Source organism: Schistocerca serialis, chromosome 2, assembly GCF_023864345.2.
Source record: "Schistocerca serialis cubense isolate TAMUIC-IGC-003099 chromosome 2, iqSchSeri2.2, whole genome shotgun sequence".
Classification (NCBI taxonomy): domain Eukaryota; kingdom Metazoa; phylum Arthropoda; class Insecta; order Orthoptera; family Acrididae; genus Schistocerca; species Schistocerca serialis.
Window position 1 is genome coordinate 94416722 of NC_064639.1, and position 27225 is coordinate 94443946.

Below are 27225 nucleotides of genomic sequence, written 5' to 3' on the forward strand. Positions count from 1 at the left end.
AATGCAACATGAAAAACATCATGTTTACGCCAGTGACTGTTAAACTTTTTATTTCCAGTATCGCAATTTCGGCCTTAGGCCATTACCAAGTGCAGATGATTTGGCTTTAAGCCATGTCTACTTTATACAAGTTGACATATTTATATGTCGTGGTGTCAGCTTGTATAGGTCACGGCACTGGAGTCGAAATGGCTCCGCATTCCAGACGGTGCCTTCCACAACTTCACTGAGTCCCTTCCTGTACGTCTTGGTGCTGTCCGCGCTACAAGGTGGTTACTGAGGCTTTTGACAGGTGGCGAGATTTAAATGACCGGACGGTGTAGATCACAGCATGTTATTCTTAAGAGAGATAAATCTTTAGTAGACGTAAAAATAACATTGGACGTACCGCAAACAAGTGTTATAGGTCGGTTGGTCTCCATAATATGCATAATTTTCCTAGAGGATGTCAGAAGATCCATGAGGCAGTTCCTGCATGATTCTCCTGTACACCGAGAAGTAGAAATGTTTGTCAGTTGTGCCAATATGAAGAAAGACCTGCAAAATATCGATGTTTGCAGCAGGTATTGACAATGTAGTCTCATCACAAATATATGTAACTTATTGGCCATAAAAAAAGGTGAGGAGACCCATCATTGTATGATCACACGGTTGCCGAACTTCAAACTAGCCGTGGGAAAGGCAAATGGCAGGTTGAGAAAGAATTCTCAGGAAACCTGCCTACCTCTCGCCGTTCTGGTACCATTACCACGTAGGATGGATTGATGAAAAAGACAAGATGGGCAGAAGAGCAGCACGTTTCTTCAGAAGTTCGTTTGGTAACCATGGGAGAGAGATATCTTCACCTAAGTCGAATGGCAAACTCTACAAGCGACGTACTGCGAATCACTCCTTGGTTTACTGTTAAAATTCCTGAAGCCTACTTTCCTAGAAGAGTCAGCCAACATACTGCTTCCCCAAAGTACTTTCGCAAACTGCCCATGGAGGGAGGGCTAGGAGAATTGGAACTCACAATGAGATTCACAAACTATCGTTCTTGCCGCCTATCATTTGTGCGTGGTATAGGAGACGTGGGACGCTGGAGCGGTACATGGAGTACTCTCACAGCCAGCGCCAATACTCGGGTCTAACAAGAGGAACTACGGCAGTTACATATTCAAGGGATTGTGTACTGGTCTTCACTTGTCTCTGGCTACGACGTATTTTTAAGTGACTGGCCGATTCTTAGTAGGATCCCGATATCGACCCACTTTCGTAATACACAAGTCAGAGGATCCGTGAGAGAAGACACTACTGCAATGTTCTTGCTGTACGAAATCTCGAGCCACATCGTTTATATGATGAACTGCGCAGAATTCGGGGTGAGCAGACATATCGACTGCAGAATTCACTGCAGAATTCTACATGTTACTTGTTTACGTTCGTATCTCATCCATATTCATCAGCAGTACATCGAAGATGATATACAAAAATGAATCACCTTCTACACCAGTTTCTTAGTCAAAATCAGGACTGCCACATGTTTTACCATGCACTGATGAAACCTCTTTCTACTCTAGCGGCGAGATAAATATACACAATGGTCGCTGTTGGTCATAAGCAAACCTCACTGGCTACGCCGGCAAATCAAACAGAATGTCTGGAGCACAGACACCAGTTGTGACCTCATCCATGATACAGTTACCTGACTTCATTCTTTGATCTAGATCCACATGGATGGATCTACATGAATACTCTCCAAATCGCAGTTAAATGCCTGGCAGAGGGTTCATTAACGACCGTCACTATAATTCTGTTATGCCAATCTCGGACAGCGCGCGGAAAAAACGAACTCCTATAACTTACCGTGCGAGCTCTGATTTCCCTTATGATGATCGTGTCTCCCTATATAAGTCGGTGCCAACAAAATATTTTGGAATTTGGAGGGCAAAGTTGGTGATTGAAATTTCGTGAGAAGATTCCGCCGTAAGGAAACCGCCTTTGTTTTAATGCTGTCCATCCTAAAACCTGTATCGTGTCCGTGACACTCTGTCCCCTATTTAGCGACAGTAAAAAACTTGCTGCCCTTCTTTGAACTTTCTCGATGTACCCACTTAATTTTATCTGGTAAGAATCCCGGACTGCGCAGCAGTACCACAAAAGGGGACGGACAAGCGTAGCGTAGGCAGTCTCTTTAGTTGATCTCTTACCTTATCTAAGTATTCTGACAATAAAGCGCAGTCTTCGGTTTGCCTCTACACCACAATATTTTCTGTGTGTCCTTTCCTATTCAAGCTGGTCGTAATTAATGTTCGTAGGTATTTAGTTGAATTTACGGCCTTTAGATCTGACTCATTTATCCTATAACCGAAGTTTAACGGATTCCTCATAACACTCATGTGGATAACATCACATTTTTCATTATTTAGGATCAGTTGAAGATTTTTGCACCCTACAGATATCTTTTCTAAATAGTTTTGCAAACGATCGAGGGTTAAATGGTGAGCAGCGCTCTGGGTGTACCCAAAATGCACTGAAAGACTTAGTAGAGGTAGCAACATAGTTGTTTAGTTGTTAATGTGGATGATGGGTATCAAGCATACACTGTATTTCTTTTTTGACTAGGAGGCCATTAGGTAAACTAGCTCTTGATCGATGGATTAGTGACTCAATCATCATAGACTCCAGATTTAACTCCTCTCAATAATTTCTTTTAAAGACGCATCTAAAGCACTGTGTATCAACGGTGACCTAAAATCCGAGGTGATATGAAAGAAATCTAGAAGCATACTGATCGCAGTTTCCGTCCATTTTTAATTCGCCGTACAGCTTGGTACTTGCACTGTTTTCTTTTGTCGTCATAGCTGAATCGTGAGTTACGTAAAATCAAACCTGCTAATTAGTAAAAAATTCGTTACGAAATGAGGAAAGCGGTCCCTACCGAATGTTTCCAGTAGTCTACTCGTTTAGTAGACTAATAGAGCACCGAAACGCTACTGAAATAGTATTGCGAGTAGTCTCCTTTTTTTGGGGGGGGGGGGGGGGGGCATGTAAAAGTTTTCCAGTATTGATCAGAAACAAGGCGCTATTTGGTGTACTGGAAAATGCCCATACCGCCAAACATTAAAAATAACACGAAGATGCAACTCTAAAGTGAGTGGAATGCTGCCCGTCATTTTATTAAATGCTTTCAGACATTTTAGATCATACGATAGATTCCGCACGATATCCGTCCTCTGTGTGTCAGTGTGCTGATGACTGTCTCCGCGTATGCCCCAACATAGTTATATGCACCGAATCTCGCTTCATGGAACTTCTCAGTTATTTTTTTTTTTTTTTTTATTAAAGATCTTGTCAGACGACAGACAGATAGTCAACAGAGTATGGTGAAAGAGATAAAAGTTAAAAGCAGGTGGCTCACAAAAGCTTCATTATTTTCCTTGCACGACTTTGGCACAGGGCACAACAAAACTTAAGGGCTAAAATTGTATAGTCGGTAAAAGACACTGAACACTGTGTTTGAGATAAGGAAATGATGGTCGAAAATGAAAAATTCATGTGGTAAGAGGTCTGCAGTAATCAATGCGTGAGTGGTCCGTATTTACAAACAATTCACATTTCGTAACAACTGCCTGCCGCATGGTCTTCGTTTCGCTACTTCGAAAAACAAGTGACAGTCTTGTTACTTCACGCACCGCAGAGCTTATCACAGCTTACGGTTAGCGACTGACAGTCGGAGAATTCTCACAGTAACTTGCAGGCATTGAATTAAACTGTGATGCAGTGGCAGTAGTCTACGGAAAGCGAAACAATTGTGCATAGAAAGGATTCGAAACAGGCATCATCGTCTGACAACATGGGCATTTCTAACGTACTACCTGGTGACATTCCTGTTTGTTTCGTAGCGGTACCATAGAGTCATCTACACGCAGTGTTTCCGCGGTCCATCTGGCCGCCGTTTTCAGGTGAGAGGGCTGTTTGATAGCATCACCGGAAATGATTCATATCGCGAACGTTGGCCCTTTTATACGTCCAACGGAAGTGAAAGTACAACAAAAACAATGAATCGGTATCGAGTACCTCTGTCAACACATTCCGCTTGACGAGTCAACGAACGTTGTTTTCTTTTTCAAGTCATAATAAACAGAAGTCCAAATTTTACTGAATGTGTACACCTTCTCTCCGCTTATAACTAGCCGTGTACCTGCCATTCCTTTGCTATGTATTTATGGCAGTCTTCTGTTATTCCATCTCCTCCTTCCCTCTCTCCCTGTCGTTCTCTTTTTTCACGCCCTTCCTGTCCATCTCCTCAACACCCTCTCACCGTTCACTTCCTCCAATCTCCAATCTCCACTCTCTGTCCATCTCCTTCTACCCCTCCGTCGGTCCATCTCCTCCCCCTCTCCCGCTCTATATGTCTCATCATGACCTCTCTCTCTATTCATTCCCACCCCATTTCTATCTCTCGACTTGCTCCCTCAGTCCATGCGTTTCTTTCTCCTCTGCAAATCCGCTCCTTCCCCCTTTGTTCATCTCTTCCCGCCCCCTCCAGTTACATTCCTTCCTTCAACTCTCAATGTACTTCTCTTCCTCCCATTTTATCCATCTCCCTGTTCATTTCCTCCTCTACCACCACTTTGTCAATTTACTCCCGCCTTCTCTGTACATCTGTTCCTTCTCCCCCCCCCCCTTGTCCATCTGTTGATCCCACTCAATTCCATCTCCTCCTCATCCTGGCAATTCTGTCTCCTCCTGCTCTTGTCTCTGCCCACCTATTTGACACTCTGCTTCAAGACTGCTTGTGTCGCAGTCATATGTTATTCGACACTTTCTGTGAGTTGTCAAGGCTGTTCGCCTAGTTGGTAAGGAAGGAGTTGACGTTTGTGGTATGTAACTCATATGACCGTGTCTCATTTTCTGTAACGTTGAGACGTGTTGAGTGTGCTGTTCGCTTATGTTTTGGACTTTTTTTGTAACAGATGTCTGAAGATGGGTGTGATACCGAGACACGTAACATATTCTAATAAAAGAGTCAATTGAACATCTCATGACTTTATTGCGATTGTACAGCATTGGTTGCCAATTATTAACATGAAAAGGATCGCAGGCCTCAGACGGGATTCTATGTCCTGTATATCATTCTCCGTTCATTTGCTCTGCAAACATCAGTGTCTATCTCCTCGCCTACCCTTCTCTGTGTCCATCACCTGCTACCTTCTCTCCATGTTCATCTCCTCCTCCCCACTCTTTCTGTGAGTCTGCTGCTCCCCTTCTGTCCATCTGCTTCTCCCTCCTCTATCCATCGCTTGCTCCCTCTCCCAAACCGATCTCTCCTCCACCTTCGGTTCCATCTCCTCGTTCCTCACACTCTTTCCACTTGCTCCACCTCCACATTCAGTCCATTTCCTCCCACCACCTGTCCATCTCCTCCTCTCCCTCTCTCTGACAATATGGTCCTAACCCCTCTGTCCGTTTCTTCCCCCTCTGTCCGTCTCCTCCTTCGTCCTCCGATTCCATCTTCTCGTACCCCCTCCATCCCCTGATCACACCGTCAAATGTCCATCTCCTTAGCAACCCTCTCTGTCCAACTCCTCCTCAACTTTCTCTATTTGCTTCTGCCCCTCTGGCCATCTGCTCAGTCTCCCTCTCTTCATCTTCTTTTCACTATAATTCTGTCTCCTCCCCTACCCCATCCAAATACATCTCCTCCTTCCTCTCTCTCTGCCCATTTTAAGCTCCCCACTTCCTGGCCATTTACACTTCCTCTATTTGTGTCCATCGCTTCCTTTCTAATCGCTGTCTGTAAATCTCCTCCCTCTTCTCTCTCCACGTTATACCACTCACCCCGTAATATTTCGGTTGAAATAGTTACAGGGGCTTAGGATGAGCCCTTTACACATGGCTTTGCCCACGTACAAACAATTCAATTACATTTCACATATAATTAACATATTTCACACGTATTTGTACACATATTTCACCTATATCTCTAGTGAAATCCGCCTTGCAGTTTCACTTCCATGCAGCTCAAGGTTGATCAGGTCGTATCTTTTGAACTATCTGCTGTACAATGATATCATTTTGCAAGTATATCGGATAGTACATGTGGCTACTGTCTGTGAAATGTGCTGTGGCTACAGTTAGTAGTAAGAAAGTAGTAAATTAAAACGTCATGCGTGAAGCGGAAGTTTTCACGCGTCTCATTGTGTATGGCGTCATATCTTCTGTGTCGTACTTGATATATTTTTCTAGGTACATTTAAGTTCATCTGCATGCTGTCTCCGAAATGTGTTCGGAATAGATGAAGTTGTAAGGAATTAATAACTTTCAGTGTGTCGCACGACATGGCAGTTTCACATGTACCTCAGTGTTTATAACGTCATACCTCCTGGACTATGTGTCGTACAATGATATAATATGTCTGCTCCGTTGAATGGTATATGTGAATACTGCTTCCAAAGTGCGTTGCGAATGCAGTTGCCACAACGGTAACGCTTTTCGTATTCGCGGGACGTACTCAGTCTTAGGTCATCTTTCAGCGACCCAAGGAGCGCTTTAATCTATTGACTGGCGGAGGAAATACACTTTTGCTGTTACGTCTTTTCAAAATCTTTCCTATCTTAGAATCTGTGCCTCCACCATGTGGTAGGAAAGCAACAGATCCACAAGAATCTTCTGCTGGTTCCAGTGAAGGCCTTAACCTGATGGCACGACGGATCTGTTTGTCAGTGTTACCATTCTGCTTAAGAATCGCTTAAGGAAATCCGTCTCTTACATCAAGGTTTACATTTCCCAGGTTGTATAATTCCACTGGACCCCCCGTGTTCTCGTTTGTTGCATGTAGATACTGGTCCATATGCATTGGTTTTGCTGTACATGCTGTGTCTCAGTGTCTCAACCCCCTTAGATCACTACGTCCAGAATCGGAAGCCCACACACAGTGACAAAGCGATGCCTCCGCAAGATCCCTTCTTCCTGGAGTGCTTGTTCTCCTAGGTTCGCAGGAGAGCTTCTGTGAGGTTTGGAATATAGGAGACGAGGTACTGGTGGAATTAAAGTTGTGAAGACGGGTCTTGAGTAGTGCTTGGGTAGCTCAGTTGGTGGAGCAGTTGCCCGCGGAATTCAAAGGTCCGGAATGCAAAGGTCCGGAGTTCGAGTTTCGCTCCGTCACACAGTCGTAAATCTGTCAGGAAGTGTTATATCTGCGCACACACCGATGCAGAGTGAAAACGTAATTCTGGAAACATCCCCAGGCTGTGGACAAAGCCATGTCTGCGCAGTATCCTTTCTTCCTGGTGTGCTAATTCTGCTACGTTCGCAGGAGAACGTTTGTGAAATTTAGAAAGTAGGAGAGGAGACACTGGCCGAATTAAAATTGTGAGTTCGGGTCGTGAATCGTGCTTGGGTAGCTCACCTGGTAGAGCACTTTCCCGCGAAAAGTAAATGTCCAGAGTTCGAGTCTCGGTACGGCACACAGTCTCAATCTGCAGGAAGTTTCATATCTGCTCACACTCCACTGCAGAATGAAAATTTTGTTCTGGAAACATCCCCCAGGCTGCGGCTAAGCCATGTCTCGCTATATCCTTTCTTTCAGGAGTGCTAGTTCTGCTACGTTCGCAGGACAGCTTCCGTGAAGTTTTGGAGGTAGGAGACGAGGTACTGACGGGATTAAAGCTGTGCGGACGGGGCGTGAGTCGTGCTTGGGATGCTCGGTTGTTAGAGCACTTGCCCGTGAAAGGCAAAGGTGCCGAATGCGAGTCTCGGTCCGGCACACAGTTTTAATCTGCCAGGAAGTTTCATAACAGCACACTCCACTGCAGAGTGAAAATTTGAGTCAGTGACAAATATTTTGAACAAACTGATGGAGAAGCTTTGAAGAGTCCATTATCTCCCAAAGTCACCAATTTATTTATGGAAGATTGTATGACGTTGTCTTCTGATGTCTTCACTTTTCTGTCGGTCACTTCTATTTAATGTTTTAAATCTTAATAGAAACCTCAGTTAAGACGTTTATATACGTCGATTCTTACTCTTCGTCATTGTCTAGGTCTCATTTCCCTATACTAATGTCACTATGGCTTTTTCTGGGTAATTCCATAATTGGCTCTGAGCACTATGGTACTTAACGTCTTAGGTCATCAGTCCCCTAGAACTTAGAACTACTTAAACCTAACTAACCTAAGGATATCACACACATCCATGCCCGAGGCAGGATTCGAACCTGCGACTGTAGCAGTCCCGCGGTTCCGGACTGCAGTGGCTAGAACCGCAAGTCCATCGCGGCCGGCTAATTCCATAATTATTCCGTAGTCGTCTTAATGCTTGATTTTAAATTTTCTAATGGGCAAACCACTCACTTTTGACATCTTCCGATTCTGTCACCATGTTTCTGCTGTGAAAATACGGGATGGCTCAATCCAAATATGAAAAATGCTATGCCTTTTCCCTTGTTTTTTTCAGCAGAACTCCTTTTGACCTAGCTGTCACTCGCCGCGTGTACCCATTTCCACAACAGATATCATATTCTTTTGGATACAAATGACACACACATATAGCGAAGCTCATGTCGCCATATGAAAAGTACCTGATATAAGTAGTTCGTAAGCTAAAAAGGAATGCAACTATTGCTGTGTGTAGTCTGATGAAGAATCCACTGTTAACAAGTTTTATTTTTCTTTACCGCCCCCGGCATTTCAGTTTCTCATAAACATCGAACAATCTTTTAATGTTTCTTGAAATGTTTAATGAAATACATGCACGACGCATACAAATTAGATAAGTAATAAGCGTACAGGAAAACTGTTGTGTCACGGACAAGAAAGGTAACACCCATGATATTGTGATGTAATTCTGTGGAGTACTCCAATCTTCCTCTTTTTTCGTTTCTGATCAAAGATATGTTGGAAGCACTCGGTCAGCGTCGGCTCGATTGCTTTAGTCGTAATACTCTTCCTCGATAATAACCTAAATTTACACTAACGAAAAGTAGGTTCTGGCCTTACGTAATATACTTTCATCTTCAGCATAAAATTGCTTGACATGATTCCTCACTTTTAATGCGAAATGGTTCTGTCAGTTCTTACGATGGTACTGAATTTTCTACTTTTGGTTTCTTTTTAAGAAATATACCCAAAATAACATTTAATGAAAGTCGGGATCTTTATTAGTCGCAGTGACGGAACAATTTGTGTAAGAGTAACTTCCATGAACTAATCTCACCAATATGAGAGCACTGCTTAGCTAATTTCTTGACACGCTATTTAAGAAGCTTTTTGAAGAAGTTACTGAGGTTGAATCTACCACGCGACCAAAAATAACTTTATACTAATTTCACTCAGGAGACGATTTTTTCATTAATATCAATTGACTGAAACTTTGATAAAACTGAATCGACAGCTATCAAGATTCTTTGCCTAGACTGAATCTGATTTCAGATTTGCAGTGCTCCAGTCAAGTGCAGTGATATGATGTACACAATACAATAATGTAACATTTCTGTAGTTATCTCTGCCTTTCTGCGTTTTTAACAGTTCTATGTCGTGTGAACACGTTTCAGTCAAGGTATTAAAATATATGATTTTCACGCAAATAGGACTGGCACCCTGAACTGCGGTCCAACTTTTTAAGATACATTGCACTTTCCATGAAACTGCCCTTCACCGTGATTTGAAATTATGGGTATGATAATTTCAATAAAAAGACATACTGTAATTCTGATGTATAATCTTTATTTACCAACTGCCAATGACACCGCAAATTATCGTTGCAAGAGAAACTGGCTCAGCTGAAATTCGGAAGAGGCGTGATTCCGTAGAAAGTGGCATAGGAGACGTACAGTACCATATACAGCTCAAGCCTTCCCACCGGTTATTGATCAAGTTAAAATGACCTTTTTATGGATTATCTTAGTGAACAGGCGTGCAGGATTTTGTCGTACCTGTCCTCCTGTCCTATGTGAGGCTGTCACAGATTTTGCCCGTATGTAGCCCTTGTCCCGCACTGGATTCTTCAGGAGATGTAATCCGGCAGCCTGTGATCTTAACAACAAGTGGTGCTGCAGGAAGCTAATTCATACGAGACAAGCCCTGGGATGCCATTACGTTGCGTACTTCAGCAAACACCTTAAAGTGGTAACAGCTTTAAATTATGAAGCAATTTCTGTCAAAAAGTTAATAAAACCCGAGAGCTGAGTAAAACCGACTGTTAAATAAGAACAGGCGAGATTGGCATGCAGCTGAAATCTCTTCCTTAAATCGTAAAATTTCGTGGCCCTATCGTGAAAATTACCGAACTATCAGTTTAATAAGTCACAGCTGCAAAATACTAACGCGAATTCTTTACAGACGAATGGAAAAACTGGTAGAAGCGGACCTCGGGGAAGATCAGTTTGGATTCCGTAGAAATGTTGGAACACGTGAGGCAATACTAACCTTACGACTTATCTTAGAAGAAAGATTAAGAAAAGGCAAACCTACGTTTCTAGCATTTGTAGACTTAGAGAAAGCTTTTGACAACGTTAGCTGGAATACTCTCTTTCAAATTCTGAAGCTGGCAGGGGTAAAATACAGGGAGCGAAAGGCTATTTACAATTTGTACAGAAGCCAGATGGCAGTTATAAGAGTCGAGGGGCATGAAAGGGAAGCAGTGGTTGGGAAAGGAGTGAGACAGTGTTGTAGCCTATCCCCGATGTTATTCAATCTGTATATTGAGCAAGCAGTAAAGGAAACAAAAGAAAAATTCGGAGTAGGTATTAAAATTCATGGAGAAGAAGTAAAAACTTTGAGGTTCGCCGATGACATTGTAATTCTGTCAGAGACAGCAAAGGACTTGGAAGAGCAGTTGAACGGAATGGACAGTGTCTTGAAAGGAGGATATAAGGTGAACATCAACAAAAGCAAAACGAGGATAATGGAATGTAGTCAAATTAAATCGGGTGATGCTGAGGGGATTAGATTAGGAAATGAGACACTTAAAGTAGTAAAGGAGTTTTGCTATTTAGGGAGTAAAATAACTGATGATGGTCGGAGTAGAGAGGATATAAAATGTAGACTGGCAATGGCAAGGAAATCGTTTCTGAAGAAGAGAAATTTGTTAACATCGAGTATAGATTTAAGTGTCAGGAAGTCGTTTCTGAAAGTATTTGTATGGAGTGTAGCCATGTATGGAAGTGAAACATGGACGATAAATAGTTTGGACAAGAAGAGAATAGAAGCTTTCGAAATGTGGTGCTACAGAAGAATGCTGAAGATAAGGTGGGTAGACCACGTAACTAATAAGGAGGTATTGAATAGGGTTGGGGAGAAGAGAAGTTTGTGGCACAACTTGACTAGAAGAAGGGATCGGTTGGTAGGACACGTTTCGAGGCATCAAGGGATCACAAATTTAGCATTGGAGGGCAGCGTGGAGGGTAAAAATCGTAGATGGGGACCAAGAGATGAATACACTAAGCAGATTCAGAAGGATGTAGGTTGCAGTAGGTACTGGGAGATGAATAAGCTTGCACAGGATAGAGTAGCATGGAGAGCTGCATCAAACCAGTCTCAGGACTGAAGACCACAACAACAACAACAATCGTATATCATATGTAAGTTAACAATATTCATTTGCTTACTGAATTTACTGGTTTACTGAACAGCGTTGTTATTGTAGAGAAGCTCTGATTAACCATTGGCGCCTCGTAGTACTAGGTATGACAAAAGTGAACATAAATCATTAATATTTAATAAAGTAAAATTAGCGGTTCGCACAAAAACACGATTCCTTTATATTCCGAATGCCGACGAGATCCGTCTTCAAGGCTCGCATTCCTCTGACCCTCCCTCTTGATTCGTAATCGCTATACTATATGATCCAGCCCTTACCACTGCCTCCGAGGGAACCAGCTTCCTACCCACTGCCGTCCTATATTGCAGCACTTCTCAAAGCTGCAAGTTGTCTTCTGTCATCTGCAGAGTTCCAGTTAACGTACTATTTGGAAAAATAAACACATTAAAGAACAGAAAGAACCTCACATGTTATCTGTTGTGACTTGGCAAGACAGCCAAGTCTCAATGAGAGGAAGCCGAAATGCACGCTTTTAATTGCACGCTGACTGGCGTGAGGTCTGGAACAGTTAAAGGATTTGAGTCTAGCAAATAAAGTACGTAGCTGTTGGAATACTTAACTTTAATCCACAATTGTAGAACATCTCTCGTTACTGTACAAGCGTCCCAATATTAATTATCAAATGCTATGGCGCCTTGCTAGGTCGTAGCAATTGACGTAGCTGAAGGCTATGCTAACTATCGTCTCGGCAAATGAGAGCGTAATTGTCAGTGAACCTTTCCTAGCAAAGTCGGCTGTACAACTGGGGCGAGTGCTAGTAAGTCTCTTTAGACCTGCCGTGTGGTGGCGCTCGGTCTACAATCACTGACAGTGGCGACACGCGGTCCGACGTATACTAATGGACCGCGGCCGATTTAAAGGCTACCACCTAGCAAGTGTGGTGTCTGGCGGTGACACCACATTATCACCTAGTCTGACAACAACAGTGCACGCCATAGACTGATAACAAAAAAATTATGACAGTTGCCCACCGCGACGCTGGATTCCACTAGGTGGCGTTACGGGCGCGTGACGTGGTAACAAAAGTATGTCAGCGGAGCAGACAGGGGATCACCCTAGCGGAGCTACGAGCTGCAAATAGGGAAATTCATTGAAAGAATCGACTTCGACAACGAGCACGTAATCATCAAACAGAGCCTGTATCTCGAAAACGGCCGATCTTATCGAATTTTCACGTGCTGCTGTCGTGAGCGTATACGGAAATACGTAGAAGGACAGTGAAACTACCACAAGGCGTTAAATGATTTGACTTACACGTCTCTTCACAGAACGTGGGGTTCCCAGGCTTGCCTGCCCTGTGGTGGTGATCTGTGGCATCCCTGCAGGAAGAGCACATTGCTGGTGTACGCACAGGTGTTTCAGATCACACCATTCATCGTACATTCTTGAACGTGGAGCTCCGCAGCACAACACCCATACGTCTTCAAATGTTGACCCAATGACAGCGTCAGTTACGAGTTCAGTGGGCACGAGACCATCGGGACTCGACCGCTGATCAATGCAAACGTGTCGGCTTTTCGGGCGAATCACATTTCTGCTGTATCAGGTCGAAAGTCGTCTCCACAGTCACCTTCATCGAGGTAAACGGCGGCTCGAAACGTGTAGTGTGCCACGGACCCAAGCTGGTGGCAACAGTATTATCCTACGCGAGCCTGTGCTTGCATGAGACCTGTGGTAGCAATGAAAGGCACGCTGACGGCTACGAACCATTTGCTTGATGTCTTCCCCGGCGGCGATTTCATCTTTCAGCAGTGGAACTGTCTGTGTCTCGGAGCCAGAACCGACCTACAGGGTTTGAGGAGCATTTAGTGTATTCACGTTGATGTCTCGCAGACCAGGTCCGCCTGGTGTAAATTCTACGGAACCCATCTGGGTCGCTATCGGGTGACATCACCGCGTACGCAAATTATCAGCCCGTTATTTATGCGAACTGCATGACCTGTGTGTAGAGATAGCATGCCATATCCCTCCACAAACCTACCAACGAACTGTCGGATTCCTAATACTCAGAATCAGTCACGTATTTCGTTCCAAAGCTTGACAAACAAGCTATTACCAGGTGGTCATAATATTTTGGCTCATGACTGTATAAACATTTTCTGTCTGTGTGTCGCTTGACACATCACCTTATTTTCGTTTTGAATGAACGCATGCTGGCAACGCTAATGGCACTTACACTTATGTTTCTGTTTCTCCTGCAAATAAAGGATGAAAAAGCAACCCGTAAATCCTGCTCTGCAACTATGTCCAATTCGTGCATACTACAGTCTTCTGTCCGGTGCAGGCACTGCATAGTGGGGCGCACGTTGTCAAAGAACAGAGCATCCTTCTTCGGACGGGTGAGTGACGATAAACTGGAGTGGTAGCGGGGGCGGCTGGAAATGGGACTCCGACTGGCACTCGCTAGAACTCTCGTAGGAATGCTCTCGCACATACCTTGCCCGCTGGCCTTTTCTTTTTTTTTTTTTTTTTTGTCATTTCATTCCCCTTCACGGGGGCGGCAGCCTGGCAGCAGCAATATAGACGCTCTTCAGCCTGCGGTAGTGTTTACAACAAAGAAGGTGAACAGAGACGGCAGAAACTTTTGAGTGGTGCTGATGTGATGGACGTGACGTTGACTGGCGAGCTGTTCGGAGACGATGAGATGCAGAGGATAGTGCTAAAGCTTTTACTTGATGAACAATATCAAGTAAAGTGTAGACGGAAGAGAACAGGGTGGCTATTGAACCAAGGATGAAAACAACTGCCAATCAAGTGAAGGAGGAGAAAATGTTGTGGGTTGTGGGTGGGAAGGAACCAGTTATGCTGTTGTGTGAGACTGGATGTTGCGTACTGGGGAAGAGGGGTGTGGGGCATGGGCTTTGAGAGGCTGCTAAATTGTTGAGTGAGAACGAAATAGAAGAGGGCGTCGAGTGAGGGAAATAGGCGGTGGAAGTAGCTTAGAGATTAAGTGACAGTGCTATTTAAATGGAAAACTGTACAGGTAGCCGCGGTGACCTGACGCAAGATACTTGAGCGTTGGAATAGGAGGATATTTTAAAGGACAGTGGTAATAAAATGAATGATGTCTTTGGAGAAGGCAGCAGCGCGTGAGAAGATGTTGGCTGAAGTGGTGTGTCAAGGGGGCGGTTCAGGACAGTCATTTCAAGCTGTGTTTGTAGGGGGTTTGCCTATAAACTGTGGGTATACGTTGGATAGGATTGATTTTTGTGTTAAGGACGGATGAGGACAAATTTAGAAGGGCGCTGGCACAGGTCGTTAGGTTTAATGTGGGGGCAGGTGGCCTGGTTTCTGCAATCCAGAAATAAGAAGTGATTTTAGATAAGGCATTTGTGGCAAGGATAGGCTTGGGATCAGGAAGGTTCTGCTTCATTTTTGCGTTGATAGATGTAGGCTGCAGAAGATGATCTATAATACTAGGAACTTGCGAAAAGAAAAAGACAAAGGTAGACGAGGAAAGTGGGTCAGGAGAGGTGGCGAATACAGAGAGCTGTTCGGATATTGCAGTCGGGATAAGAACTGAGTTCCCAGTCAACCTCCACAGCTGTGATTCGTAGGATCAATATATATCAAAAGTGAAGGAAGGTACTCTGTGAGGCAGGTGGTTTGGAAGTCAGGATCAGTAGACTTGATTATTCATTTGTGCGGTATCAATTGTGATATTTTGAGATCTCAAATGTACATTTTTATGTTGAGAGATAATGTTGGTGGATTGAGGCGTTTGACATCTAAACGTGAAATGATGAAAGAATGTTTTGGATGAGATGTTGGGGATGGGGTGAAAGTGGACTTCATAGTTTCTGATGCGTAGACTTGGTGTGGGAGGGTTTTTGGGGTTCAGAGGTCGGTGGAGTACCTGTAGCAGATGGTTTGCAGAGTTCGTTTCAGGATGAGGTGTCGTAGGTTATTGGCTGTGGAGTGGAACAGGTTTTTGCATGGCTTTTATTTTTCGATATTGGAGCTGATTGGGTTGAAGCAGATGAATGTGTGGCTGATGTAGTCACAGTAGCGACAGGTAAAAGGGTTGGATATTGGTGTGGCTGATGAAGTCATAGCATCAGTGTATAAAAGAGTTGAGTGTCGGTGAAGTAGGTATTGATGGGGCTGCTACTTCTGGACACAGATGTGATGATGGCGGTGGCAATGGAGCATCGGTCAGAGCAGATGACGCTGCTGACTGGTGCAGTTCTAAAATTGATGATGGCAGTGGCAGCGGCGGCAACGGATCAGCAGAGTATGCTGGAATGGCGTCATCTGCAAATGAGTAGTTAGTTAAGAATGGGGATGCAGCGTGTGTGATCAGGTAAACAGTTTATGTCATCCGAGTAGTGGGGAACGTGGAGTAGATGGGAAGAGCACGAGAGGACGGTGAGTGGGAGGTAAAGTTGTAAGGGGAGGTAGGTTTGGGGTGCAGGTGTGAACAGATGATGTGGACATCAGAGTTGTGGGCAGAGACGGTGGTCGTTGGCTGATCGAGACTAGCAGCGACGGTTTTTGTCTGGCAATCACTGACGATGACCAATGGTGATGGTAAGATCTGGCTGCGAAGACTGGTAGGAAGGACTGGCAGCAAAGACATGGAGGGGCCGCGATGATCAGCTGCGAAGGCGCTGACAGGCAGCGATGGAGATGTCACTTGTTGTTCCACGTGGTGCGTGACGTGAAACAGTGTTCTGTTTTGCTAGCGCCCTCTGCAGAAGGTAGCTAGAATTCGCTGGTGGGCTGACTTTGCCAAGTGAATCGCTCCTTCAGCGTAACTTGTGATGTTTGACGGAAATCTAGCGTGCAGGAGCTGCGACTCGCAGTCAGAATAATCCTAACCTCAGCACCACATCGGACACGAAGTGGGCGTGTAACTGTTGGCGATACAGCAGCTAGGGTAAGCACACCTACGAGACTCGTGAATATGGGAATCTACTGGGTTTCAGAAAATTGGGCTTGCTCAGGTCTTATCTGTCGTTCCCACGCCTGACGCAGCAGTGCTCCGTAACGATTCCGATGGGGACCCTTACAGTTTTTTCTCGGCTCTTCAGCCGACGAACCGAATTTACGAGCTGAGGAGTATTCGTTGCAGGATTCCAGTTAGTGGTTAGCCGGTGCGGTGGGTGAGCCAGCCAGCCTGGGAGATGACCTCCCTGGGGGCAGGCAGGCGTGGCGCGGAGCGGCGCCGCCCGCGCGCTATCTGGTCGGCGCGGCTGTGTGGTCGGCGGTCGGCGGGCGGTTTTTATTAGCGCTTCCTAGAATGAAATGTGCAGCGGACCGTGATCCGTGGGCCGGGCTGCGCCCCCAGGCGGAAACAATCGCCGGAATACGCCTTGCCTCGTCCGACCCCCTCCCCCTTCCTTCTTCTCGTCCACCCACCGCCACACCCCCTCGGCGCCGCTGCACGCCAGCGGCTCGCGTCTCCGCGTTTGATGCACCTCAGCGACAGAACCGCTACGGAGGCTCTTCCTATAGCGGGCAGACGCGTCCAGAGTCTCGCTGTCGTTAGTACGGGCCTGTAGCCAACATGTCTGCGCAAGTGTCTGCAGGGTAGCACGACTTTGATGAGCCTGTACGATTTTTTAAACTTACACGAACGTGTGGTATCTGTTCCTTCGGACATGTCTGTTCTTTCGGACATGTCTGAAAGAACAGACACCACGCGTTCGTGTAATGTGATTGGCCTAGATGGGCAATGAATCCATCTTCTTCAGTGCCGATGCAAAAATATGTCCGACCTCCTTTGCTAATCTCAGGGAGCGAATATGGAGGAAATGGACAGCGGCTGGAGATAGGTGGCGCTCGATGGGAGTGTGGATCGGCCCTGAGGCGTGCCGGGACGTGTTCTGGATGACGCACTGGTCAACGCCGCTGTCTTGTTAGCAGGAATCCTAGGATCGAATCCCAGTCCGGAACACATTTTTACTCGTCGCCGCTGATTCCACGTAATCTCCGGACGCAGGTGACAGCAGTGATCCGCTCCCTTCCCTTTTCTTTTCATCCTTCTCTGTCATCAATTTAGATATAATTTTTTAACTCTCAGGTGATGTATGTGGGACAGCAATCTGAAGCAGTGTCTTATTAAACAAGAAACTGAGGGCAAGACAGGTAAACCATTTTTTACGATAAAAATAAACATATAGATACTTCAGCTACTTCGCAACAAAATCCACAGCAGTTTTCGTTTCACCTCCTATCGACGACCCTTACTGAATTGTAACATCCCACTAAAAAAATCCATAGGTACTTATAGTATGTACGGGAAAATACTCTCGAATTTGTGTGCTGCCGTTTACCAAAAACTCATTTCGATATCTCGAATGGTTTATTGTATATGAGAAATAATGCGATATTTCAGTCTTGCTTTATAATATGTGATATTTCAATCTTGCTTTATAATTTACGCACGTAGGTGCAAGTGTGTCCACTATATAAAATTCATTTTCTGAATAGTAGAGCTCTCCCAAGCTTAAAGAAAAATTACATTGTTATGACGGCGTGCTAAGAAGTATCGCCTCTAAATTTTTTATGTGAAAATACTTAATACTTCTCAGATGAAACAAACGTTATTAACATTGAATATCTTTATTCTTCATGTCCACATATTTGCAGCCGTCTGCCACTAGAGGGGCTCTGAATTGTAGTGAGTAATATGGCAGTGTCTAACGTAATTATGCCGGTGTGTGATAATCAGCGTCTTGTAATTGAGTTTCGAAGAGTTTGTCCACACATGCAGCGCCCTATTCCTCAGCATGACAATGCCGGACCACGCATTAGAGCTGCCATATCTGTGAGACTGCGACGCTTTCGATTCAATGACAACGATCACCCTCCATTCACTCCCTTGACCCCAACTCTTTCAAAGAATTCACTTCGATGGTGATCAAGCGGTGCAAGCAGATGTGAGGTTGTGGCTTCCTCAACAAAGTCAAACATTCTACAGCGGCAGCATCAACACACTGTTCTCTTGGTGGGAGAAATGTATTTGTCACCAGGCCACTGTGTTGAGGAATTAATGCGTAGACATGAAGCATATAGATGTAGAATGCTAATTACGTTTGTCTTATACACACATCAAAAAAAGTTTTACGTCACCCTGGTGCTCAGAACTCCTGAAGGTAGACGTTGACTGTTCAGAGATATCACTAAACCCGCCTAAAGATGTAAACGGGGTTGCATGAGCAGCGCCTATTGGATGGAGGGGGTTCGACAGCCGATTAGTTCCAGTCATTGCACCAGGAAGGAGGTATACGGCTCGTGTTGCGTTGAGGGTCAATACCGCGGTGCGATCGCGTCCGCATTGTTACTTTCTGCCAGGAAGTGCTCTCAACAAGGGAAGTGTCCAGGGTCTCGGAGTGCACCAAAGTGATGTTGTTTGGACATGGAAGAGATGCAGAAAGACAGGAACTGTCGATGACATGCCTCGCTCAGGACGCCCAAAGGCGACTACGGCAGTGGATGGCCGCTAACTACGCATCATGGCTTGGAGGAACCCTGACAGCAACGCCACCATGTTGAATAATGCATATAGTGCAGCCACAGAACGTTGTGTCACGACTCAAACTGTGCGCAATAGGCTGCATGATGCGCAACCTCACTCCCGACATTCATGGTGAGGTCCATCTTTGTAACCACGACACCATGCAGCACAGTACAGATAGGCCGAATGGACTGCTGAGGATTGGCATCACGTTCTATTAATCGATGAGCGTCGCTTATGACTTCAACGAGACAATCGTCGGAGAAGTGTTTGGAGGCAACGCGCTCAGGCTAAACGCCTTACACTGTCCAGCGAGTGCAGTAAGGTGGAGGTTCCCCGCTGTATTGGGGTGGCATTATGTGTGGCCGACGTACGTCGCTGGTGGTCATGGTAGGCGCCGTAACGGCTGTACAATACGTGAATGCCATCCTCCGACCGACAGCACAACCATATCGGCAGCATATTGGCGAGGCATTCGTCTTCATGGACGACAATTCGCGGACTCATCGTGCACATCTTGTGAATGACTTCCTTCGGGATAACGACATCGCTCGACTAGAGTGGCCAGCATGTTCTCCAGACATGAACCCTACCTTACATGTCTAGGATAGACTAAAAAGGGCTATTTATGGACGACGTGACCCACCAACTACTCTGAGGGATCTACCTCGAATCGCCGTTGAGGAGTGGGACAGTCTGACCAACAGTGGGTTGATGAACTTGTGGATAGTATGCCACGATGAATGCAGGCATGCACCAATGCAAGATGATGTTCTACTGGGTATTAGAGGTACCGATGTGTACAGCAATCTGGCCCACCACCTCTGAACGTCTAGCTGTATGGTGTTACAACATGCAATGTGTGGTTTTCATGAGCAATACAAAAGGCAGAAATGATGCATATGTTGATCTCTACTCCAATTTTCTGTACAGGTTTTTGATGTGTGTATAAAAAAGCTTTAAGAGTTTTCGCAAAAAACGATTCGTGGAAATTACTTTTCACCACACCCTCATAGCTATATTTCGTATGCAGCAGTGTCTAACGTACCATGCACCTAGTATAATGATCCTTCATTTTATCTCTGGGCTATTGAAATTGCGAGCAGTGGGTTACCGAATTTCGTAGTATTACAGTAACTGTAACCTTAAACGAAACGATAAGGACTTCATCATGCAGCTGATGAATGAAGCTTTAAGATTTTTCACCGGTTTCTTTAAATTGTTTGAGAAATGTAGGAGAACGACCAGAAGGAGTGTGACAGTTACTTCTGACCCACGCATTCTCCAGCATTCTCTATGATACCCTGTCTTCCACGCTGTGACGTCAGACTTCAACAGGACTGCTCAATGGCCAGTGCAGGTAGAATTCAGAGAATTCTAGAATGGCTATCAATGAAACCATGCGGCACCCCCTGCAGTGAGACGGCTAGCAGCAGATGGACCTGTCGCACAAGCCGACAAGTGAGGTCAAGCTGAATCTTACTGTGTGTGTGAGACAGGCTTTCGTGGGGCCTGCAGCCAACGCTTAGAGGCCGTGTGTGGCTCTGTCTCGGAGAAGGGAAATTGTGATGAATCTCTCGGACTCAAATTTTTATCTTGATCTCTCACTGGATATACATGTCCCCTACATGTGTACGAATTGACATATATTCTACGTTCCTTCAGATGGGTGTAGAGGCTTAGAAAATTAAGGCATGCAACAGTAACTTGTGTTATACTCCACTCTCTTTCACAGCCACATGTGCTGTGGGGGTTGGTCAGTATGGCACACGAGCCGCGGAGTTGCTGTCGGCAAAAACGTATTAACAGACACGAAAAAGATTCGGTTTCTTTTTTTAATGGGTAGTTTATTTCCTGTTCATTAATCCACAACCTAATCACTACTACTTTTCCTCTAGTCAGTAGTATTTAATGAACACACTCTATTACACGAAATTTTCCAGTTTCCCTCCTACACGATTTGTGGTCAACTTTTTCACATCTCCGCTCCGTCTGCTGGAAAATGTTGGCTCCAGTCTGGTAATAAATAGAAAGGTATCCTTTTCGTGAAATTAGACAAAGTCGATTTAGCTGAAATATTCGGCTGCTGGATCTCCAAAGTTCACAAAGAATGTGAGTCAGTTCCACAAGAAAGTGTACGGCATAGTTTTAAATGTAACGTCCGCAGTGACATCTCTGATAGTGGTCTTGAATCTGTAATCAGTGCGCTGTTACACAGTGTGTAGATAAACAGTGAGAGATTTGAATGTTTTGTTTTGTCGGCGGCAGTTTGAAATGAGTGCAAATTATCTGAGGCGCCACGAGGCACTGTTCCCTGTAAATCATCCAAAGAGACCAAAGCTTTCATATGGAGCAGCTGCTAAAATTCATAGAAGCTCAATGACATTGTTTGCGAATTGGGTCAAACCATATTTAGACAACCATCGCAAATATGTACAATAGTATCTCACCATCAGTATATATATGATAGCAATCCTAATTTAACCAAAAAATGCACTGAATGCCTGCGAAGTTCCACTATCTGTCGTACTATAGCTAAAATGCGAGAAAATGGTTCTTAAATAAAAACGAGCGTAAAAACATACTCGCAACAACAGCACACTACAAAAAAAATTCTTAAAGGTTGTCGTCCAATGCATAACAGACGGCACATATACTGTGCTCAACACCAAAGTTTGTAGTCACTGGCAAACAGGATCACTAAACAAAATATCTAATAAAAACCCTTAGAATACTATCGGTGATACAATAACAATTACAACATGCTACGGATAGTGCGTAAGAAAGACAAATTCGAAACCTACATGAAGTTGCGTGTTGCCTGACAAGACAAGATACCGTCTGTATTCAGGTATGTGGCTGGTACATAATAAATAACGCATAAAACACATAGCCAGTCTGATCCGAAGACGAATACTTAATGGATTTAAACAAACTTTTTACCACATCCTTAAACGCGAGCTGGCTGTCTCCAAGGCAATAACACGATAGTATTAGCGGTTAAATGAGACAAAAACACTCATAGTGCCCGCAGGTTACAGTAACAAAACAAATCCAGTTTTAGATGGGTATAACAAGCACTACAAACAATGAAAACACCGTCGTCTGTCAGAGCTCTGAAGTGATACCTGTATTGATGATGACGAGGTCCCATACTCCGAGGAGCGTAGGGGAAAATTGCGGGAGGCCGGCTCCGCTGTACTAGGCAACGTCCTAGCGGAGGTGGTTTGCCGTTGCACTCGTCCGAACGTAATGGAGATGAATGGTGATGATAAAGACGACACAACAACACCCAGTCATCTCAGGCAGGAAAAATCCCCGACCCCACCGGGAATTGAACACGGGACCCCGTGTGGGGAATGCGAGAACGCTACTGCAAGACCACGAGGTGCGGACATACCTGTGTTAGGCAATGTATCAATATCCACAGATAAGGAATTCTTTTCTGTTCCTGTAACATTTCACATGCGCTAAAATGAATGAACTGTCGACGGGCACGAAATATTTCAGGCGTTAGGCCCCACATAAAGCAGGAAATTATCGTATGACTCTAGGCATACAATAATATACTGGTGTTAGCACGAGAAATAAGTGAAACATCCTCATAATGCGCGTAGGCCATACATAATAACCTGTAGTTAGGCGGATATCACAAGGAATCAGGAAAAAAAACTAAACGAAGCAAAACACAGGGATCCTTAACAGTGGGACTTACAATCCAGAACAACATTCGTGCGCAGTAGAGGCATAATGATTTTTCTATTATGCACAAATCGAGTGGTTTTCGATTCCTTCTAGAGTGTAATCATTTCCATTGGAGAAGTAACAGAAACAAGTTTAGTATACTTTGAATTCGATTAGCGATATTTTTAACAGTGGGATGGCATAATACGTATGTAGAGCTGCTAGTGTAAGACTCCTGTCAATCAGTTTGTAGTTCTTTTAACTTAGATAGCTTCCATCTTCAACTAGTTTATCTCCTGAACCTCGTGTTAACACCATACGTTCTCATTTCTTACATCTTTCTATATAAATTAATAAAGGTTTCGGTAATAAAACGAGGTATGTGAGTTCACGTGCTGGAAGACAGACGAAATCGTTTGCATTGCTGATTAGTTCAGTTTCCCAAACACGAGAGATCCATCAAATGATCGCAGACACGAATATGACACACACGTCACAGAGGAAACCATACTCAATGATCATGTAAAGGTAGCTACTCCTTGTACCCCGCCATAGTGCACTGTTTGTTCACCTGAAAGCAACGAAATACTGACGTAGAAAGTGCTCATTGCAGAGTGTCCACTCTTCAACTTTATGAAAGCTTGAACTCTGCTGGTGACAGTTGCAATTAGAACTGTGAATGTCCATGGCGGTCTTGCTGACCATTCTTCCTCAAGAGCTGAAAGAAGGTAGTGATGGCCGACACTGAAGTCTGGAGCGAAGTTGGCGCTCGAACCAATCCCAAAAAGACTTATGAATCCATTTCGGGAATGTAACTGCCCACAAACCATTGCCTCGTAGCCGCTGATTCATGACAAGGCGCATTCACGTTGTGATAGAAACAGTAATCGTCTCCAGTGTGTTTCTCTACCGTATGCAATACACATTGGTGTTCTCATCCACCCGCAATTAACGTTTTCCCAAGCACAATAAGAAGGCCACACGGTAGCCACGAAAAACAAGCTCACACCGTGACTCACATCGCTGTTGGTGCTACACGTGGTTCCAAGTAACGTTTTCCAGACGTTCACCAAGCTCATTCCCTTCCATAGGGAAGGGTACCAAGTGTTTCATCACTCCGAATTAGTCGTTTCCAGTCTGCAGTTTCCACTTGCGTCGCTTTTTACGTCGCCTCAAGCGACTACAGAAATTTGTGTCTTTTGAGAAGCTGCTCATCCATTGCATTCGATTCTTTTGAACCGTATAGACATAGTGATTGTTCTCGCTGGAGTGCTGGCAACAATTTTAAATTAACCAGAAATTCTTTCCGGTAATGTCATGCGGTTTTTGTTTACAACGATCCTCCGGAATGCTTGACGGTCCCTCCCTGTACAAGTGTGAGGCCTGCCTGGTACTCGGTTTAACTGTGTTTCTTCCTTCGCGTCTCCGCCTCGTAGTCACGTCACCAGCAATGGAGTTCGGCAGCTTTACAAGGGCTGAAATGTTCCCGATAGTTTCATTACTCGGCTGGCATCGAATACTCGAAGTTACTCAGCTCTGCTGACCGCCGCGTTCTGCTGTCACTGCTGCTGTACCGACAACACAGCACTGCCCGACTCGTCGTGACGTGTGTCGGTCAGTCCCGCATTACGACTCGATGCCTGGATACTTTTGATCAGGTGGTGTACGTACTCTGTAAATCAATGAGAAGTACATGTCAGAGAGTACTCCCCATCGCACCCCCTTCAGATTTTGTGATAAGATGGCCCAGCGGGTAGCCCGCTAAAAACTGAACACAAATCAAGCATGTAAACAGGAAGAATGTGTACACAACTGTCAAAAAAGATGCAAAATAGAAACAGTGAGCTGTCCACCCTCGAGATGCGCAGCATTGAGCGGAGTGGGAGACCCGTGTTCAAGTCTCCCTCATGCCCCACATTTTTTTTTCACAAAATTATGAACTGGCCGTCTGGTCATTGACAAGTCTGTCCGCTGTATTCAAATTTGTGTCTCTGTCGTGGTGTAACGTCGGTTTGCAACAGCGAGGTATAAGGAAGGGACCTTCAGACGCACGTACCTCCTATTTGTTCTACAAAAGTGCCCCATGTTATGACTCTTGCCTTCAGTTTGGAAGTTCTCATCTATGTTGTAACATAGTTCATACCGGTTTGTTTGTTGTTTTGGTTCAAATGGCTCTGAGCACTATGGGACAACATCTGAGGTCATCAGTCCCCTAGAACTTAGAACTACTTAAACCTAACTAACCTAAGGACATCACACACATCCATGCCCGAGGCAGGATTCGAACCTGCGACCGTAGCGGTCGCGCGGTTCCAGACTGAAGCGCCTAGAACCGCTCGGCCACACCGGCCGGCTATTTGTTGTTTTCATTTATGTGGTAGCTCTATGAGGCATCTTGCGTGCTAGCCGGCCGTTGTGGCCGTGCGGGTCTAGGCGCTTCAGTTTGGAACCGCGCGACCGCTACGGTCGCAGGTTCTAATCCTGCCTCTTGCATGGATGTGTGTGATGTCCTTCGGTTAGTTAGCTTTAAGTAGTTCTAAGTTCTAGGGGACTGATGACCACATATGTTTAAGTCCCATAGTGCTCAGAGCCATTTGAACCATCTTGCGTGCTCTTACTATTCGTCACCTTTACTTGAGACGATAATATATTCTACTATATGACTCATATTCTATAACCAATGTACAGTATGATAATTGCCAAGACTACAGAAGGAGAACAGACACGTCAATGAACGGACAGGAAGTGTGGTGTCACCGCAAGACACCACACTTGCTAGGTTGTAGGCTTTAAATCGGCCGCGGTCAGTCAGTACACATCGGACCCGGGAGTCGGCACTGTCGACGCTAGCAGACCGAGCGCCGCCACTCGGCTGGTCTTACGAGACAAGCTAGCGCACTGGCCAGTTCTACACCCGACTTTAATAGGAATGGTTCACTTGTTATAGCTTCAGACATCTCATTTGCACAGACGCTAGTTAGCATAGCCTCCAGTTAAATCAGTAGCTACGACCTTGCCAGGCGCCACATACAGTTTATGCATTGACAATTGGTATATGTGTGTGAAGCAATCAGAATTGTAAAGAAGTATTCGCAGTTCAGTGTATAACTGCACTTGTAAATATTATTGTACAAAATCAAGATCGACGTTCACCGCTGATACGGACTTTAAGCTTTTAATGGTATTCCTGTCTACTAGTTTCACATCATCTAAGATGTTCCAGATACATCCCGTCAAGAATAGTTCATTGATCCTCACGTCATCCTACGTGATCGTCGCGGGCAATTAATGGCCACACCTCGTGTTAGAACTAAGGGTGAAATTGCGTGGCTCAGCCGTGTCACCCTTTTTCCATGAGGCTCATAGTTCCGCCTCATACATAACAGAAAGTTCATAATTTTGTGGAATAATGATAATAATAATAATAATAATAATAATAATAATAATAATAGCTAATAATATTGGGTCGCAAAGGAGATTTGTACACGAATCTCCGGCTTTGGAATCCAACACGGAGACTACACAACCACGCCGCCGTAGTTCTTGTAACTTGCACATCTAGATCTTGGACCGTTAACTGTTCCCAGTTTTCTTCTTCTTTCACACCGTCTTCCTGTTATCGTGCTTGATCTGTGTTCAGTTTCTGATGGACTATTTACTGGGCCATTTGGCCACTAAATTTGAGTGGGTGCGATGGGGAGTTTACCTTGTCAGCATGGTTCCACCTGTTAGTATTCCTTGCCGACCCAGTCGTGTAGGCAACACACCTTTGCGAGCAGTGTAGTTAGTTCGTTCCTGCCTGCGTTGTGCCTACGTCACTAATGCATAGTGGGTAAGGAATATCTCTAGGTCACTCACTTAATACTTGTTCTAGATAGTTTGTAACCATCCCTTCACACTTCCGCGAGTCAAAATTGTGTTTTCAGAAACATGGACTAACATGTCGTAAAGCATGTTCCGGCGAATCGTAGCTTCTCGCTATAATTTTAATATAAAAACGTATCGAAGTCATAAATTGGTGGTCGCTGACGCTGAATGTCATTCGAGAAGGATCTGAAATTGAACAATTATGGGCGAACACAAAGGACGAAAGGGATTATAACTAGCTACTAAATGGAGAACGGTAGGAGAGGAACGAGAAACTACCAGAGTAAGAACGATACCGACCGAGCGATGCAGAAACTGGAACGTGAGTGGCTCGAAGCGAACGGTGAACGAGGGGTTCCTTGTGTTCGTTCCTCGTTCGTTCGTCTACATCTACATCTACATCTACACAGATACTCCGCAAGCCACCGTACAATGCGTCATTTGATTTCCTGTTCCACTCGCAAATAGAGCGAGGGGAAATCGACTACGTATATGTCTCCGTATAAGCCCTAATTTCTCGTATCTTACCTTCGTGGTTCTTACGAGCAGTGTATGTTCGCGACAGTAAAATCGTTCGGCAGTCAGCTTCAAATTTTCTCAATAGGGTTTCTCGAAAAAGAATGTCGCCT

At 44.8% G+C, this 27225-nt stretch overlaps 1 protein-coding gene across 1 annotated transcript in view; it reads left to right on the forward strand.

Moving 5' to 3' along the window:
* Window positions 1-27225, forward strand: part of LOC126455748 (hemicentin-2-like) — a 408606-nt gene that overhangs the window by 303869 nt on the left and 77512 nt on the right. Inside the window, exon 8 of the mRNA XM_050091516.1 lies at window positions 15707-15817. Coding sequence (XP_049947473.1) covers window positions 15707-15817 — 111 coding nt within the window. The remainder of the gene's footprint in view (window positions 1-15706; window positions 15818-27225) is intronic.